The sequence below is a fragment of the Phalaenopsis equestris genome, unplaced genomic scaffold (assembly GCF_001263595.1).
Source record: "Phalaenopsis equestris unplaced genomic scaffold, ASM126359v1 Scaffold000002, whole genome shotgun sequence".
NCBI lineage: Eukaryota > Viridiplantae > Streptophyta > Magnoliopsida > Asparagales > Orchidaceae > Phalaenopsis > Phalaenopsis equestris.
In genome coordinates, this window is record NW_018164444.1 from 62,189,308 (window position 1) to 62,210,001 (window position 20,694).

At 36.6% G+C, this 20,694-nt stretch overlaps 1 protein-coding gene across 2 annotated transcripts in view; it reads right to left on the minus strand.

The window, feature by feature from the left end:
* Positions 1-20,694, minus strand: part of LOC110026978 (poly(ADP-ribose) glycohydrolase 1-like) — a 53,948-nt gene that overhangs the window by 29,360 nt on the left and 3,894 nt on the right. For both annotated transcript variants that reach the window (XM_020728228.1, XM_020728236.1), the window contains exons 4-6: positions 11,801-12,005; positions 11,333-11,437; positions 1,196-1,314 (exon numbers count right to left, since the gene is read on the minus strand). In XM_020728228.1, coding sequence (XP_020583887.1) covers positions 1,196-1,314; positions 11,333-11,437; positions 11,801-12,005 — 429 coding nt within the window. The remainder of the gene's footprint in view (positions 1-1,195; positions 1,315-11,332; positions 11,438-11,800; positions 12,006-20,694) is intronic.

The following is a 20,694-nucleotide window of genomic DNA, read 5'->3' on the forward strand; positions in this document are numbered from 1 at the left end:
AGACTATTAGTTTTTTTATGACAAATTAATATTTCCATTGAACGCCTCATTGTAACAACTGAGAATACACAGGTTGTCAGACCCTGGACTCTCTTCACACGAACTGCCAAAGCCCCAACCCAATTCCCTCCATTTCACGATTCGCAAAGTTGTGGTGTGATATCTAAGCTGTTATTCATATTGCTTCTAAACCTATCTTCCATGAAGGAACGAAACACATTGAGATAGATTGTCATTTTGTTCGTGAAAAGCTTCAACGGAATTTGATATCTACACCTCATACAAAGATTAAGGAATAATTAGGAGACATGTTCACAAATATCTTTAATGGAGCAAGAATCACTTATATTTGTAACAAGCTGGGCATGATCAATATCTATGCTCCAGCCTAAAGGGGAGTGTAATGGAAAATATTAAATATGAAGCTTGTATATTAGGTAATGTAATGAGAGATTTAATTTCAGACCTTTCCTAATATGTATATTCCTACTCTGTAGATAGAGTGTAGTATGTAACATAAAATTTCAAGTAGGGAATAAGAAGAATGGAAGTTTTCCTCACACGTACCAATAAATATCTAGCAACTAAGTCTTCACATTTACTTGTATAACACTAGTGTCTAACTGACATCAAAATATATGCATCAAAAAATGTATTTAACTTAACATAAGATAATGTTAGTAGCAGTTTTTATATCATTTATGGAAGAGATGCTAAATTAAGTAAATGTAACTAATTAGCTGTTAGATAATTAAATAAATAAAAGTTCAGTGTATGCATGTAAATCACCAAAACATAATGTAAGCAATTAGTTTACAAGTAAATTAAATTGTGCATGGTTCAAAGGAAAACTGAAGTAACTTTTAGTTCACGGTTCACTTACGCATAAATCCACTGCACATACACTGTGCAAATGACCATTTTACACTACATTCCATTTGGAGCAGATCAAATTGCATCGTAAATGCACAGAGATTTTCTACCATCCGTCCAGTCTCTAAATTTTAATGGAATCCCAAAATCACACTATGAATCTACTAGAGGTAGGTGAAACCATGAAATAGATATTATTTGATTACAAAAATTTCAGAACACACAGATTATAGACCATTGTATTAGGATTTAAGTACAATAAGTACCAAAGAAATAGAAAAGTTCACTTCAAAACTAAAATAACTAACTTGATCGCATTTACCCGGTGTAATTTGAAAACCTTTCTGAACCAATAACCTCAATAGCTTCATTCTTCTGCATGGAAACCATGAAAAGCATCCCCACGATCAACTCTGGATTGATCATGAAGCGGATTTCTTCCTGCATGGACATAGAGAAAAGCAAATAAAAATGAAAAATTATACGCATGGTTGCAAACAAAAAGTTCAGCTTTCATGAATACACAAACTAAGTAATTCCAGAAGAAAATAAATCACTGAAAACTGGTGCATAACAAGAAAAATGGAGCAAGGCGAGTAGGTGCTAGTAGGGGGATGAGGAAAGAGAGGGGCTGATCCAAGAGAATAAAGGATGAATTATGACAAACATGAGGACATCATAGAATACAATTTAAAGTATCAACAAAAACAGCAGGTGATAGCCACGTCGGCGGCTATAGGGCTGAAAACAGTAGACATATGGTGAATCGGCGAGGTGCGGACGGCGAGGGGATCCACCGCCTGTTCCTATGCAAGCTACAGACACGCCATCTATGAATGGAAGAGGCTACAACACTTTGAAGGGTGTAAATCAGAGACACATTTCATAGTTTATAAAATCAAAAAACTGAAAATCCAAACAGCCCGATACACATATATAAAAGTCTCCTAATATAAATTAGCCTAACTAGAAAATATAAAAATAAGAAATAACAAGATATGAAAGAAGAAAAGAAAAAAAATTAGCTGCAAGTAAATGAAAGCAAATTTAAAAAGAAGCAATAGCATTAGTGCTAGACTGCTGCGATCGCAGAAGCCAATACCGTAGTTTTGTAGAATTGCGGAAAAAACTGCATCCCGCGTCACTCTTGAGTAAGAGGGGCTTCCCCCTCATCTTTAGAGACACCCAAGTCCTCGCGGTACGACAAAAAATCAACAACATTAATGTATCAAAACTATTATGGTCTCCTGGTAGATCAATATTGTAGGCATTGTCATTTAATCTTCTTAACAATTCTGAATGGACCATTAGTACTAGACTTAGGTTTTCAAATGACTTTGCAGAAATCGCTCCTTATTCAGCATAATCCACACCATGCCGCCGTCCTTGAAAATAATTACTTGGACTTGTTGGCCTATTTTTGATACTTGGTGTTTTGCTTAGCAATTTTCTTTTTGACCTGCTCATTTAAGGTCTGAATATCCTTGACTTAAATCTCGGCATCGGTGTTAAGCTCAACGTCAAGCTGTATAGAGACTAGCTGCAAAGGCATAAGAGGGTTCTGGCCGTACACAATCTCAAATTGGCAATGACCTGTGGATTGATTAGTAGAGCGATTATAGGTAAACTCCATCCGAAGAAGAAACACATCCCACTCCTTGATGTTCTCTCCCACAAAGCATCTAAGCTTTTCTAAATTGTAGTTTACAATCTATGTCTGCCCATCTAAGGGTGAGCTGTTGAACTAAACTTAAGCTTTGTATCTAACTTATCCCATAAAGACCTCCAAAAATGGCTGAGAAATTTCACATTTTGTCTGAAATAATGCTTCTGGGTATATCAAGAAGAAAAACAACCCATAATAACAAGCTTTTTAACTTTTAATTAACTTAACTCATAAAAAGAAAATGTAAAATTACATCTTCTTGCACTTGCTCCTTAGGTGTAGTTCTAAGGACAACCTCACCCCTTAGCCTTTCCTTTGCTCATTTTATTTATCTGTTCAGCCCCCCTTTTTCCCCTTATTGTTATCCGTTAAATCAGATTTAGATCTTGTTTTTTGAATGGCAGTAAAGTTTCTTTACTTTGTCGTTATATTTGCACTTTTGAATCTTATCTTTTGTTGATCATGAATTGTTTTGAATTACTATTATACGTTTCTTTGTCGGATTTGTCCAAACTAAAATCAATATTTAGATTAGAAAAAAAGGGAAAGCTAATACGAGGGATTATCCTTTCGCTCGCTCAATCCCACCACACATGAACAACGAGAGAGAGAAGAAAAGGACAATTCTTGTCTTTTAAAGGATGTTTTCCACTCATTCTCTGGTCTCATCATGATTTGGTGGTAGCAACTGCACAAATCAATCTTGGAGAAAACACTTACTCCATGTAGTTGGTCAAGCAAATTATCTAATCTCGAAATAGGGAATCTGTACTTGATTATGATCTTATTCCAACGGCTCTACTATTTATACACAAGTGCCATAATTCATCATTATAGGGCATAATCAAAGCTAGTACAACACACAAACTAGTGCTCTTGCGAACTAGTCCACGAGCCATCAAATTCTCGACCTATTTCTATAGTTCCTCATATTCTGCTAGTCACATCCGATACGCGGGTCGGTTGAGAAGCAATGACCCATGGATAAGGTTTATAGCATGATGAATCTCTCATAAGGGTAGTAATCCAGGTGACAGTTGCCCGTCAAAACTCAGAACTTCCTGAAACTCTATTACCAAGGTTCACACTCCCTCAGGTATTGACTCCTCCGCATCACTACCTTCTAGTATCACTAAGGCGATCCCAGTGTCATCTCTCTCATAGCTTGTAGAAAGGTAGCACAAAATACGATGACTCCAATCATTACATGAGTCCTCACCAGTGTTGATTCCTTTAATGGTAGAATTATATTTTTGTTAAACGCGTAGGTATTTTTGTGGCCAGCATGAAGTGTACCTTCATCGTACAGCTATGGTTGGTCATCATGAGTGCTCGTCGTTGTTGATTCCTTTAATGATAGAAATATATTTTTGTGAAATGTGTAGGTATTTTTGTGGCCATAATGAAGTGTACCTTCGTTGCACTGCCATGATCGGCCCAACTGAATATAACATATAGTCATAGGGACAACATCACACCAAACTTGATCCCACAGTTTGTCTCCATTTGAGAATTCTATCAAATATCTTTCGTTGACCCATCTCGTTTTCCTTCTTTAACCAGTTGAGCGGTTGGGAATGGTTCTGTGTAGAGAGGCGCGATTTATCCACAATCTGCACAGATAGCACAATTTCACAACTGCCTCCATCAATGATGGGATGAACACCTTCACCTTTACATTACAATAGGTACGAAAGATGTTATGCCCAAGCCACTGCTAATCCCTCTTAGGCTCGGTCTAGAGAACTCATCGAATCAGAAGTATCTCACCGTAATCTCTAGGTAGTTGGTACTCTCCATTCTACTCCTCTGGGTTTTCATTCTCGGCCTCGTCCACTGCACATTGCTTAGTAGAAAAAATCACCCTCTTTTTCGGACAATGGAATGCAATGTTCTCATAGCCATGATATTTGAAATGATTTCTAACTGTAAATATTTTTGCGATGTTGGTCTAATCAATCCTCTTTTCCTCCTGTGCAGTTTCAATCGCTAGCTAATACGAGGGATTGAGACCACTATATCACGTATTAGCTAGCTCTATCACTATATCACGTAGTTAGCTCTGAGGTCTCAATCCCTCGTATTAGCTAGCTCTGAGGTACACATTCCATCCTCAGAGCTAACTATATCACGTTGTCAATAGATAGTCTCAATCCCCCTAGATATCGAACTATAGTGTTCTCATATGGTTCCACTAAATCACACTTCAACATAAGATGCTCGAACTAAGTGGTGCACTCCTCTAATAAAAGATTTTTTTTGTTGTAATTTATGAAGTCTCAAGAATATGGTTATCAAAATAACTCGTTATTCATAAACAATTGGTGTTCGGTTCATTAAGCAGTTCAAATTAGATTTGTCCGCTAAGCAAACGAGTCAAACACAAATATTTTTTTTTTGCGCTCGATATATAAAACGGTCAAACATGAACAAAGAATTGTTCGTTCTTGTTCGGCTCATGTAGTATGTGCAAAGTGGAGGAGGATGACACGAGACACATTTTTTTTGAATGTGCTTTTTCCTTAAAAGTTTGGAATATGCTTGGAACTTATTTCGGTTTTTCGTGGATGCATAGAGGGTCTTTAAGCAATTATTTATGGCGTTGGAAAGATTTTGATGATGGCAAAGAGGGGTTTCCCCTACCTTTATTGGTCCTTTGGTTTCTCTGGAATGCCAGAAATAGCTTTAAATACCATACTCCCCCCCCAGCTTCGATGACTGTTGCATCTGTGATTGTCTGTTATAACAAAGTCTTAAGGGTTGGTTCCACTGATGTTCCTGTTTTAAAGCCTCCCCGACTCATTAGGTGGACTCCCCCCCCCCACCAAATTATGTTAAATCAAATGTGGATGGTTGTTGGCATCCGGATTATGTTGCGGTCGGGGGAATTTTTAGAGATTTTGAAGATAGATGTCTTTGTTTTTTTTCCTCCCCTGTTACGGCTGATAACCCTTTGGCAACGGAATGCTGGGGGGTTTTGCTGGCTTTAACGGTGGCTAGTGTTTTTAATTTTCACAAATTAGAGGTGGAAATAGATTCTAAATTGCTCTTTGATATTCTATTGGGTATTTCTCCACCCTCATGGGATATTTTATGCACTTTTAAATGTATCATGAATGCTATGGCTGAGAAGCATCTCGAGATAAATTGGAGTTTCATTCATAGGGAGGGCAACTCCACAGCTGATTGGCTTGCCAAATGTGCTGGAGAGGTTTGTCACGTTGGGATTTACCCTCCTCATCTTAGAAGACTCCTCATTGGAGATAATTTAAACTTGCCTTATGTCCGTTTTTAATCCCTCATGTTTATTGGCTTTCTAGATGATTTGTTTTCGGTTTGCTTCGGGTTTGCATTTCACATTTGTAGGTTATTGTTTCTCTTGGCAGGTGATCTTTTGACTTTAGGCCGTGGTTTCCTTTTCCTGTTTCTGATTCCTGTTATAGTTTTGATCTCATGGTTTTCTGCTGGATGACTGTCCGTGATAATGCTGATGGAGAACTATTCTTTTGTGAAGATGCCTTTTGTACATGTTTTTAATTTGGCTTGCCAAGCTTTACAGTTCACAGGTTTACTTATTTTTGGTTATATGGGTTTTTGGGTATACCAGTATTTTTTGGGATAATTTTTTTTGTGAGTTGTAATGTGGGGAGAGGAACCCCTAGGGGTGTGTCATATGTATTTTTTGGTTTTCTTAGACGGGGATCCTCCCCCCTCCCCTTCACCGTACTTTCTTTTGATATTAACGCGTAGGGAGCCACCGCTGCTCTTTCCCCAAATATAAATATATATTTTTAAATTAATTTAATTGACTACAAGGCTACAAAGATTATAATCAATTAAAATTACTAATAAAAAATAGAATAAAAATATATTAAATTCTATTTAAATGGATATTTTAATATAAATAATAAGATTTAAATCTCTCCCCACCCTTAACATCCTGTGGCTGTATCACTAGGGTTGTCAAAATGACTTATTGTTCATTAATAGCTCGTGTTCGACTCGATAAGCAAACGAGTCAAACACAAATAAATTTTTTGACCTCAATATATAAACGAGTCGAACAAGAACAATGCCATCTTTTAACGAGCAGAGCATAAGCCGACCTTGGGTTCGTTCAAGCTTGGCTCGTTTGCACCCTATCGACTGTGTGACTAGGGTTGTCAAAACGACACTTTGTTCACGAACAACTCGTGTTCGGCTCACCAAACAACCGCATTGAACAATAACAAATTTGTTGTGCTCGAAATAAAAATAAGTCAGACATGAACAGTGGTATTTTTGGACGAGCCGAACATGAGCTAAGTTTGGGCTCGCTGATTTTTTGGCTCGTTTACACCCCTACTCCAGAATACATCCTATTTATAATGTACCGATAGGCACTTATGCTGCATCTCAGTTTTCACCTTGGACCGAATTGCGATTTTGCCTTTTTCCGCTAGTTGGCATAGACATTTCAAATTTTTTCACCATAGACATGCACTCTTCATTAACTTGATAGCGATTAATTTTATCCTTCTATCAAGTGGGGACATTCTCGTATTCAAAGACCCGTTTCACTTTTTGGAGCCGTCCATATCTATATGACAATCAAAGCCCGACAAAATTCACCTTTATTTAAAAATCGCATTCTCTCCTATATTCAACGTCAAATCAACACGATATAAACTCTTTATCACTTGAAGTTTCGTGGTTGAAAGGGTTTTCTTCATCACATTCATCTGGGCGGTCACTGTTGTTGTTGTTGGTGACTTCCCCATGCCACCTTATTTCAAAATCAGCGAGCCTTCGCTGCAATTGGAGGATTTCCCGCTGCATGCCCTCCATAGTAGTTTCTTAGCACCTCGTTGAGGATTTTGCCTTGGCGGCATAGCGTTTCGATCTTCATACAAAGATTTGGCCGTCTATGATACCGAATGATACCATTCTAGGGCTTCTAGAATGTATGAGGGAACACAAAAGGTGTTAGAGAAGCTGTAGGATTGCTTATGTGAGTGGGTAGAATGGATGCTGGCTAAGAATTGGTGTGAATGACAGCGGAATGGCGAATCAAAAATAGAAACGGTGGTTCCTGCTGCAAACAAAAAGGGGTAGCTGCATCGATAGCTGTCTGACTAAAAATAACAGACAAATGATGAATCAACAAGGTTAAGGACGGTAAGGAGGATCCATTACCTGTTCCTTTGCAAGCTACCGACCAACCTTTTGTGAAAGGAGAGGCTACAACACTCCAGAGAGCATAAAGAGACCAGTCTCTCACAATTCATAAAATAAAAAAAACTAAAAAATCCAAATAGCCTAATACACATATATAAAAGTCTTCTAATAAGAAATAGCCTTAAGTAGAAAATAGGAAAGAATTAGAAAGGAAAGAAGTTGAGGAAGTAAACTAGCTGAAAGGAAAGAAAATTAAAAAGAAGCAGAAGTGCTAGCGCTGGACTCCTGCGATTGCGGGAGCCGATACCATGGTTTCATGGTATCACGGGAAAACCTGCGTCCCATGTCATTATTAGTTTTTGTGGACAAGAAATAATATAAAAATAAAAAAATCAGAAATCTTGATAATCAGTGTGTTTTTATGACTCATTCAACGCCGCGTAAAAGAGTACAAGAAAATGCACCAAGGTGCCAACAAAGATGGCTCCTTCAATTAAATAGAGGACCAGGCAAAAGTTGCAAAGTCTCTATAAGTCAAATTTATCTATGCTAGAAAAGCAGAACAGTAGCTTCCAATCATCCTGCGCAAAACATATGTTCTTTTTTTTTTCTCTCAATACCACTTGACCCTATTATCAAACAAAGTTTATATCTTTCTGATATGAAAGCCCCTAGAACTATAATAATATGGTCTTGAACACTAATCAATGTTGTTAAAAGTGATCTGGACAATCACTCAGGCATTCAGGAAAACCTATGGCCTCAAACATCTCCTAATGATGCGCCATCACTAAGGAATGAATGTATGGGTAAGTGGTGCGACAAGTTTGTCATAATATGATTGAGGTGAACATATTTCAAATGTTAAAGATGAGCTAAATTTTTATGATAATATTTGAATATTTGAATCTTATTTTAACAATGTTCATTAGATAAAGCCCTCATGCGGACGCACTAAATTAGCCTAAATAATATATGATATGACTTATTTCATGTTTGTGCCATTGAGTTAAATTACATGTGATTCAATTCCTGTTCATTACTTTGAGCAAAAAAGTAATTCAATGATCATGATTATTTTTGAGAAGAAAGGCCAAGTTCTATAATTTCTTTACAGTTTAAATATGATAAATGACAAGTGCATTGCTTCATTTTCTTTTGAGATAATATAGGCTAGGATTGTGATATACCCATTAAGTTAATTTTATAAATCATCACAAATTTTTGTTGGTATTTTTTTAGGGAAACTGGACTTGATGGGATCATTGAAAACTGAAAACACAAAGAAAGAGAATATGTAAATACAATTCTACATTATTAATTGTACTTTGGATCTAGAAGCTATTAGGACTATGTTTTTGAAATAACACTTTCTATAATGTATGTATGTAATCGTAGTATTGTTCATTTCACCGCCATTTGATAGTAATGGTAGACCAGAGAGTTGCCAGGACAACCAATCATCACAATCACTCATTCCTACCATGGTTTACTCTAATCTTCCTTGAAGGTTTACTCTTAAGCTTCTGGGTTGAGGGTGATAGATTGTAGCACTAGCTCCTTTCTTGAAATATGATGATGGTGCAACAAAATATATTATCGTCAAGGAATTCCTACATAACAAAGACCATAAGTAAATTAAAACTAATTAAGAGATTATCCAAATTATATTGCCTTAACCCTAAGAGCTGTTTTTGAGGGTTGAATTATATTAAAAGCTGTTTTTGAGGCTCACTTCATGACCTCCGAATCAATGACGCCAAGCTATCTACTACTCCAGGCCCAATCCTAAGTGGCGTATACTGAATAATAAAGCATGGATCAAAATGTATCTTTAAAATAGTTGAACAATTAACACGTGGCCTGATCTAATTTAACATGCATCACTGTATCAACCCCATACAACCTGGGGATCGGATGCTTTGTAATTAAGAGCTCGGTAAAAGTAGCTTTAAGCAGCCAAAGAATAAAGGGTCCGTCACCCTTAAAAACCCTCAAATCAGAACAATTAACAAATTTCTAATGTCGCAGTCATGTATTTACCAACTTTCAAGTCATAGATTACATTTTGTCGGATAAATATCTAACAGATTATGTAAGAAAAAAACTATATAGTTAATGTTTATGCTTTGGAATGTGCATTCAAAAGAATAAAAGTTAAGGGACTGTTGATACCTTTTTTTTATTATTTTTTGTTTTTGTTTTCGAAAAACAAAAAATAAAATGAAAAACATGTTTTTTTTTTGTTTCTTTTTAATTTGTTTATTTTGTTTTGTTTTATTTATAACAGATTCGTTTTTATTGTTAAAACACTAAAACAAGTAAACACTGTTTTGAGTGTTCTTAAAACAACAACCACAAACCCCGATTCAGGCCACTAGCCTTCCTATGCCTAACCCCACTTTATCACATTTCTATCCTCCCCCTTTCAAACAACACTGCTGTCGTTGCCTTCTTCTGCACTGATGTCGATGTCCATGCCTTCTTCAATGCCGACTCCTCCAACAGTGACTAAGAGCAGGTCTTTGTTCACTGATGGTGCGCCGTTACTTAAAGTAATTACATTAGCTCTCCCGAGAAGCTTTTGAAGTTCTTCCTTCTGCACGATATCGTGATATGTAGCAGCTTCGACGGTGCAGATCTCATGGAACCGCTTAGAGAGGAAAATAGACTCTGTAAAACAAAGACTTACAACGGCATGGCCCACAAGTCCGATGGCGTGCTTCTCATCCCAAGCGAGAGAGGGATCCAGATGTGAATATGTCATGCTTGAACCTCTTTGCACCCCTCCCTCTATATTTTTCTTTCACTTTTCTGGTTTAAGATAATATGAGATTTGATGCTACTTATTGAAAATTTTAAATTTTGATTGGTATATGAAGATAAAAATTGTATTAGCTTTAATTTTGGGAAATTTGATTTTGGTGCCTGGTGAAAAAAACAAATAGAAAATATTTATGAATCAAAATATTTTCACTTTTGACTGTGAACTGCTGCTTTAAATTCGTTTTGATTAATTTGGATTTAAAAACTATTTAAACAATGTTGGAACAAATTTCAATCAAAGTTGAGATTATATGCAAAATAAATAAAAGTAAAAATGAAATTATATGGATGAAACTTGAAGACTTGTTGTTAATCACTTGATTTCCTGAAGTCATTGTTATTGAATCATACTGTATACATATATGAGCTACTTTTCATTATAACTTCTTCGAAGTAACGGTCATTGGTCTAAGCAAGTATATGGATAAAGAAGTAAACACATTACAATCATGTAATATTTACAGGAAAACTATAGCAACATTAGATCAAGAATTATTGATTTTATCATTTGTCACATTAGTGGTTCGACGCAAGTAATGTTTTTTATTTTTCCAAACATTTTTTTTTATTTAAAAAACATTAAAATCATAAGAGTACCAATCATGTTTTTATTTTATGTTCAAACAGAACAAAACAAAAACAAAGTAAAATATAAATAAAAACAAAAAATAAAAAACAGAAAGTGATCCCAAATGCCCCCTAAGTTATCAACATGTTTCTTTTAAAGTGATTAGAATAAGAAGGGCGAAAGAATAGAATAAATAACAAACAACAAGACAATCCCAATTCAAAAAGTTCAAGAAGGAAAACCTGGACACAACCCATGACAAGAGCACCACCACCAAAGTATTCATTGGCAAAATCAACTTCAAGGGCTTCATGTTGCTGGTCTTCTATAAAGCCTGAGGAAAATGCCTATGAGCAAAAGTTGCGTTTTAAGTCAACTGTTACAAGACACCAAATAAAATCAAACACAAAGTGCAGCATGAAATGGGGAAATAACTATATGGAATTCAATAATATCATAAAACATATCAGCGTGAAAACAATTATATGAGAACTGACGAATAAAATGTTCAGTTGGCATTGAAAGATAAGGAAGCAAGAAAGATGGGAGCTTGTAAATGACCATCCCAAGAAGATTAACAATCTAAGAAAGCCAAAAAGTTCCTCTTAAGAAAAATCACGAAAATATTTAGAAAGCACATATTCACGATGTCATGAAAATTTGGCGAAAGATAACTGCTCCATTTCTGTGACACAAACTTCAAATTTCACCTCAAATGAACACAAAGGTACTGTAGATTTCTTCCAAAAGGCTGCCTCTGGATAGGAAACAACATTGCCACTCTGCCTGAGAGTAAGAAGTTTCCGTTCAAAAGAGACAAAACCTTCCGGCATACTTAGACATGTCCTCTCAAAATAGTGAATAAGACACTTGATTTTGTGCTCCTGACTTTGGCTGCAATGAGGATGAATACATCTGGAAAACAACAAAACAAATGCCAGCATGAACATTAGCTATCATGCGAGAGGCAGGCACAAATCAAAAGATTAAACGATCTTCTTGTCATAAAAGAATGATTTTAAAATTGTACGCAGAATGGCCCTGATAAATGAAAGTAAGGACGTGTATCTCTCCAATTCTAATGCACCAACATAATTGCATTACAAGCTATTAATCATAAGTGGGATTGCGATCTAAGAGAGCTCAAACGCTATCAGATAAAAAATTTATGAAGGTTCAGTCAAGCACTTTCAGAATACTGACTAACCAGTACTTGCGATGTTCCCAAAAAAACCAAACTCCACATTCCTTCCATAGCTCCTTTTATGTGTCAGCGCAATGGACATATGTGAGCAACAACACAAATTAATTGAGCAAGCCAAGATTTTTCATGTCGGTTCAAAAAATGAGTTTAAAGGTTGCGTGAAACCATGTCAACATTTAAGTGGATCATACATTTTTTCCCTTAATACAATCTAGAAAGTAGAATGCCACAAATGCATGTGATGAGAAGCTCAATTTCTACAATTAGTCAAAGAGATAGAACCGCACAATGTGTTTGAATTATTCCATTTTAATTTTAAAAGTAGTTGATTGAAGTAATGATGAAGTCTACATTCAAAATTTCCTATGTCTTAGCCTTTTGAATTGATCATAATTATGATTTCTTACGGTGATCATGCAAATCCTTTCTCTGCTCAAAAGAAAATTCCGACTTCCTACTATAAAAAATATCATACAGCGCAATCTGGAGTGGCATTCTCTCGATCCAGTAAAAAACAAAAATTTTTATGCTTCTAATGTATGTTACGTGTTCGGATTTGAAATAGAATAGCATATTATTATTCATAAAAAGAGGGATATTTAAACCTAATTACAATAGACACAATAAAGAAAAAAATAAAATAAAATAAAACAAATAAGAAATACATAATGAGGGAATAAAAGCCAAATAATAAATAATAACGACTAGGGATTGCCATTATAAATCTAATACTCCCCCTCAAGTTGAAACATAGATGTCGGTAATATTCAATTTAGATTTGAAGTCATCGAACAAAAGATGAGAAATATTCTTGGCAAGAATATCTGTCAGTTGACCATTGGAGGATACAAAAGAAACATAAATTTTCCCGGACTCTATCTTTTCTTTAATGAAGTGTCTGTCAATCTCTACATGTTTGGTACGATGATACTGAACCAGATTATGAGCAATGCTGATGAAGGTCTTATTATCACAGAATGGTTGCAGCGGGACAGAGGTTGACATACGAACTTCATGAAGCATGATGCGTAACCAGAGAGCTTCATAGATTCCCAAGGATATGGGCCAAAATTCAGCTTCAGCACTGCTCCAGGCAACTGCATTTTATTTTTTGCTTTTCCTTTTGACAAAATTTCCCCATACAAATGAGCAATACCCGGATGTGAAACGTCGATTATGAACAAGCCCAACCCCATCAGCATCTGTATAAACAACAATAAACCAAGAGGTGTGACAATAAAAAAACAAACCTAAGTCCAATGTACCTTTTTAAATAGTGGAGAATCCAGTGGATAGCTTGGAGATGATGCTCAAAGGGGTCAGCATGAATTGACTCACCATACCAATTGCGTGGCATGTGTCAGACGGAATATAGGCCAGATAGATGAGTTTCCCCACAAGGCACTGATAATGAACTTATTGACAGACAAAATATTGAGGATGTCAGATAATTTTTCATTTGGATCCATAGAAAAATCCACTAGTTTACACAGAAGAAGGTTATTATCTGTTTAGAGATCAATCACATATTTGCCCTTAGACAGGCAAATGACCCGAGATGACCGAGTCACTTCCAAACATAGAAGTACCTAAGAGATCCCAAGTCCTTAATTTCAAATAACTTAACAAGAATTTCTTTCAAGGACTTCAATGCTGAAAGATCGTTACTTGTAAGAATAATATTGTCAACATAAACAATAATGATAGCTACCAGACCTTTGAAGAAATGAGAAGCCGTGTGATCCGACTGAGCCTAAGTAAAATCATGACCCCAACCACCTTTGTGAACTTATCAAACTAGGCCCTTGGGGGCTGCTTTAGCACATAGAGGGACATTCGCAACCTGCATACTTGCTCTCTTGAGGCAGTAGAGTCAAAGCCAGAAGGGATAGACATGTACACCTCTTCTGTAAGCTCTCTATTAAAGAACACATTTTTTACATCTAATTGGAATAAAGGTCAATCAAGATTCACCGCAAGGGACAACAAAACCTGAATACTATTTAACTAAGCCATTGGAGCAAATGTCTCCTCATAGTCAACTTCGTAGATCTGTAAGTAGCCTTTGACGACCAATCATGCCTTATTGCTTTCAAATGATCCATCAGAGTTGAACTTGGTGTTGAAAATCCATCGGCATCTCAAAACTTTCTTACATTGGGTCCCACGTATGGTTCCGCCGAAGAACATTCATCTCCTCCATTACTGTCGTTTTCCAGGCTATATAACCAAGAGGAACCTCAATAGTAGCTGGGATCTGATGGCCCATCAGAGCAATAGCAAATGTTCTGTAGGTTAGCAATAAATTGTGAAAGGAGACATATTTTGTCATAGAATAAAGAGAGCATCTCTAATTGCGTACCATACTCGAGAACTCACCTCCTCAATCGGAGCAGAGGTCTTGCTAAGGATGTCGCCCGGAGTGGAGTCAAGGTCCTGTAAGGAGGTAGCAGACTCCAGAGTAGGAGCATTGTAACAGGTGTGTCGAGTGTAGACATAGACAATGGGAGGAGGAGATGGTGCACTCAACGGATTAAGGGACTCCTCAGTGGCAGCAACAATGAGGAGAACATCTATAGGAGTAGATTAAAGGTCAATGTCAATGAATTCAAGTTCTCCCTCACTTGAGGCCGAGCTAAGAAAATAGGGAACACTTTCAAAGAATGAGGCTTCAGCACTCATATACCTTTTGTTAGTGGTAGGATCAATAAACCGATACCCTTTTTGAGCCGCGAAGTACCCTAGAAATATACATTTTATGGATCTGGAATCAAGTTTACTCCGAGTGGGGTCAGTGTTCTAAACAAAGGTCGTGCACCCAAAAAACTTATGATCTAATGTGGAGAAAACCTAATTGGTAGGAAAGCATGACATTAGGATAGCTAAAGGGGGAAACTTGTAAATTTTAGAAATGACTCTATTTATGAGATATGTGGCAGTCAGAATGGCTGTACCAAAATTGTTTCAGGAAATTGGATTGAAACATAATGGAGCGAGGGATGTCGAGGAAGTGATAGTTTTTTCTCTCGGTCCCCATTTTGTTAAGGAGTGTTCTTACACGAACTATGGTGGAAGATACCCTTACTCACCAAAAATTCACCCAAAATAGAGTTGCAAAATTTGCGACCATTATCGTTTCGAAAAACTTGAATTGGAGTTTTGAATTGAGTTAAAACTAAAGTATAGAAGCTCTAAAAGATGACAACAACCTCTGAATTGTCTTCAAAATGTAGACTCATATCATCCGAGTGTGGTCATCAATCAAAGTTAGAAGCTATCGTTTGTTGGTGTAGTTGGAAGTGAAACTGGGTCATCATATGTCACTGTGAATGTGAGATAAATGAGTTAAATATGGGTTAAATTAAAAAAAAAATATTAGAAAACATTAAAGGATACAAATTTTTTCATATTGAAAATTGAGATGACCCAAACGACAATGCAATAACATAATGGGGCATTCAATGCATAAGATAAACTACAACTCCTAAGTGGTGTGTCCTTACTCTCTGTAATCTTCTCTTGGAAGTAGTAGAGTTCAACCATCCTCTTAGCAATTTCAATCTTTCTCCCCAAACAACGATCCTGAAGAACACAACCATCATAAGAGAAATTAGTAACGCAATTTATATCATTCGTCAACTTGCTGGTAGATAACAAGTTATATTACAACAAAGGAACATAAAAAACAGACTCCAGAGTTAGACCGGTCATTAGTACAGCCGACCTTTTACCAGTAATAAAACTACACGAGTCATCGTCAATTCTGACAATATCTTTCTCATAGCACAGATAGTAAGTTGAGAAAGCTTGCAAGCATCCAGTCATGTGATCCTTGACACCAGAATCAATAATTCATGGGCTAGAGGAGGAAAAAATCATGAGTGACTCCAAGTAGCTTGATCAATTGCTCCATTTGATTTTTTAGGTATTCGGAGGATTCCAGAATATTTTAGGTAAGAGTCGTTTGAACCATCGTAGAATCGGACATCACCGTGAGACCCTTGGTAGTAGAGGATTTGGCCAAAGGTTTGTATGACGGTTTACTGTGAAATTTTCAACACTTATGCCAAGTATGGTTAGGTTTGTTACAGTAAACACAAATGGTGTGACTGGTCTAAGCTGGCATGGACGAGGGCTGACCACTATTCGAGATCAAGATGGACGATTCGACTGAAGGAGTAGAAGTGTCGAGCATGACATGTCTCCCGCTCTCTTCCCGAAATTTGGTGCAAGCAATGCGGGAAGAAGAAAGAGGGTCCCGACCAAGAATACGACTCCGAACTTAGTCAATATTTTTGTTAAGGTCAGCCAGAAATTGAAACATATGACCTTTTTTTATAATCTTTTAGAAGAGAGAAATGTCGATCGTAGAATATCAAGTGTAGTTTTAGTATATTTTGTATTCCATCCATAGTGCAACAAGGTCATTATAGTGCTAGGTCAAGAAACTTGACCCCTGTTTTGCCTCCAGATTTCCCTAGACATCTCAAAACATTGGTCGAAGTTTCCTACATCCGACTAGGTATCACAGACTGTCGTTCAGAGAGCACTAGCTGAAGAGAAGAACATTTATGAACGACCAATCGAAGTTTTCATGGAGTTCTCCACTTTCCAAACTCCATATGATGGGTCGGTCTTTGGAGGCTCACAAATCATACCTATAAGATACCAGAATTTCCCGCGATCTTTAATAAACAAAGACCTCAGTTGGGACCATTGGAGAAAGTTACTAATCCTGACTAAGCCAAAGGAGATGTGGATGTGATTCTGAGCCATCGACGAATTACAGTAGGGTCACCAGTAGGCAAATACAACCGCAAGAATCCGAACCACTGCAGAGATGCTGCACTGCTGCAGGAGGGAACAGGAGCTGAAAAACAGCAGCGAAGACCAGCGATGGAAACAACACCTGCTAGAACCAATGGCTTGCACTTGCAGAAGGAAGACAGAGGAGACCGCCAACTGCACCTGCAGGCAGGATATCAACACTGCAGAGGAAACAAACCACAACAGGGAGAAAACACACTGCAGGGAATCTGTCAGGAATAACCACGTTGCACGAAGCTTTCCTGAGAGAAAATCATAGGAAAAACTCATAGGAATCTGCAAGGAAAACTAGGAGATAACCAGGAAGTTCCTGTATATTCCTGAGGAGGCCGATGTCTAAGAGTCCCTAAGGGAAGTTGTATTATTGAAGATAAAAATTCTAATGTTAATGACTATTATCATGGAACACCATGGCCAAGCACAAATGGCAATAATCAATCCCCAACAATCCAAATCTTGGCTTCTTGCTTAGGTTCAAGCAAGTCAACTTTCAACATGCCTTAAGGAGCAACAACAAAACTGCTCGCACTTTCCATAAAGCACTCCAAATTAAAAATATCAATTTTCCTTGTATCTACACACACACATATATGTATGTATGTATATATATATATATATATATATATATATATATATGGTGTCGGTGGCTGGCAGCTCTACTATGATTTCGCCCGATGACGATTCCCTGCATTGAATCCTTCGACTTTCATTCCATCGATTTTGTCGTGCCCGATGACGAAGGTTTTGACATACTCGACGGCGAAGGGCTTCTCTCCTTCGGCGGTTTCGCTCGTCGTCTCCTCCTCCCGACGCATTCGCTCTAGCCTTGCCCGACGAAGAAGGGCTTCGGCTCCTCTGTCGTCTTCTTTTGAGCTTCATCGAGGCTTCGTCTTCTGCGGTTCGTGTCTTCTGCGCGGGTGTTCTTGTCGAGCTGCCTCTATCTGCTCGCATCGCCTAACAGATTGACGCAGTTTGGTTCGTCGTTTGTACTCCTCGCATTCTCGATTTGCAGATTGAAGCGGCTCGCCACGCCGCTCCAGATTCAGTTCGTTCATTTTGCCTAGTGGAGATGGCCTCGACACTCTGTTCTCATGCCACGGCACTTGCGGGCGACAATCCCCACTATTTCAGGTTATAAGCCTGGTTTTTATATCAGCAAGTACTGCATTATTCAACAATTCTTCCACGAGGCTTTTGAAGGTGGTGGTGGTCACACTTTCATTAAAAAATTTGGTAAAAAAATGGGAAACCTGATATTTCTCTCTGAGGTTAAAACCAGTACATTTAAGTTTTCTCATTTTCTTGACGTTTCGTTCTAGTGGGAAATTTTCTTTATGGTCACCCTAAACTTGAGATCATTCGGAAAGATTTTGATGGTATGAAACTATCAGGTAATTGGAATATTGACTTACTTGGCGACCAATATATACTTATTCAGTTATCCCACGATGGGAATTACACTCATATTTTTTCTTAAAATGTAATCAAAATTGACAACATTTTTATGAAAAATCCTGAAGTGGATTGTCGGCTTTGATCCAAAAGCGGAGTCCCCTATCATTCCTGTTTGAATAAAGTTTCTGGGGTTAAAACTACACCTGTTCAACTTTGAAATTCTCTACTCCTTAGCAACTGTTTAAGGTAAAACTCTCAAGATTGATAGTCCTACGCTTGCTGTCACCAGACTCTCTATGACTTGTGTGTTAGTTGAGAGAGATATCACCCAACCAGCTCCGGATGAGGTATGAATTGGATTCACTCACAACGGATATTGACAAAATGTTGAAATAGAACCACACCCTACTTATTATTTTCATTATAATATGTTTGACCACAGTTCTACTATTTGTTATCGTTTGCATCCTCATTTAAGGCTGGATATTGCTAAAGATAAGCAGCATGTTAAAAATCTATTCATACTGAATTGGGGGTGAACGTCTTGCCACTTACAATCCCTGCTTAGGAGATGTAACACGACCCTTTTCCCAACATCGCATATACCTCTGCTCATCTGACTGACGTTGTTCCTGATGGGAAATCTTCTGACGACCCTCCTATTCAAACCTTTGTCGTTTCAGATAAAGAACATCATACCCAAGCCGTTCTACCCCTGGATGCTCCTGCTTTTGAACACTCTTCCAGCTGCTGGATTGGAGCACGGTCCTCTGGAGTCTCATGAAACATCTCCACATACTACTAGTATTGATCCAAACGTATCCATATCACTCATTGTTATTGAAGAAGACTCAATTATATGTCAAGACACACGAGAGTGCTCCTTTGATCCAATAAAAGATCAACGGCTACAGCAAATAGATGCTTCCAATGTTCAACAACCTACACATGTCGGACACACTTTAGACCAATCCACTTATCAGATGAGTCAGCCTTCGGATGAGAAATAACAGGTCTATTCCAGGAGGAAGAAGAAGAATGAAGAACGACTTGAGCTCAAAAACTTATTGGATGATACATTGATTACTATTGGCAATGACACTCATCTTACCAATTTGTTAGTTGACTCCTTTCCAAGAACTAGAGGCAGACAGGACAAAATTGGGTCGCTCTCTAGCTACCTAATACTACATGTTTGTATACATGTATACATATATGTATATGTATACATGTATACATATATGTATATGTATACATGTATACATATATGTATATGTATACATGTATACATATATGTATATGTATACATGTATACATATATGTATATGTATACATGTATACATATATGTATATGTATACATGTATACATATATGTATATGTATACATGTATACATATATGTATATGTATACATGTATACATATATGTATATGTATACATGTATACATATATGTATATGTATACATGTATACATATATGTATATGTATACATGTATACATATATGTATATGTATACATGTATACATATATGTATATGTATACATGTATACATATATGTATATGTATACATGTATACATATATGTATATGTATACATGTATACATATATGTATATGTATACATGTATACATATATGTATATGTATACATGTATACATATATGTATATGTATACATGTATACATATATGTATATGTATACATGTATACATATATGTATATGTATACATGTATACATATATGTATATGTATACATGTATACATATATGTATATGTATACATGTATACATATATGTATATGTATACATGTATACATATATGTATATGTATACATGTATACATATATGTATATGTATACATGTATACATATATGTATATGTATACATGTATACATATATGTATATGTATACATGTATACATATATGTATATGTATACATGTATACATATATGTATATGTATACATGTATACATATATGTATATGTATACATGTATACATATATGTATATGTATACATGTATACATATATGTATATGTATACATGTATACATATACATATATGTATACATGTATACATATACATATATATATCAATTACATAATTGTTACACAAGATGGAGATCAAGAAAAAAAGATCTTTAAGAAAAAATTACTGAGAAATTTGAAATCAAAGAGCTGAGCAAA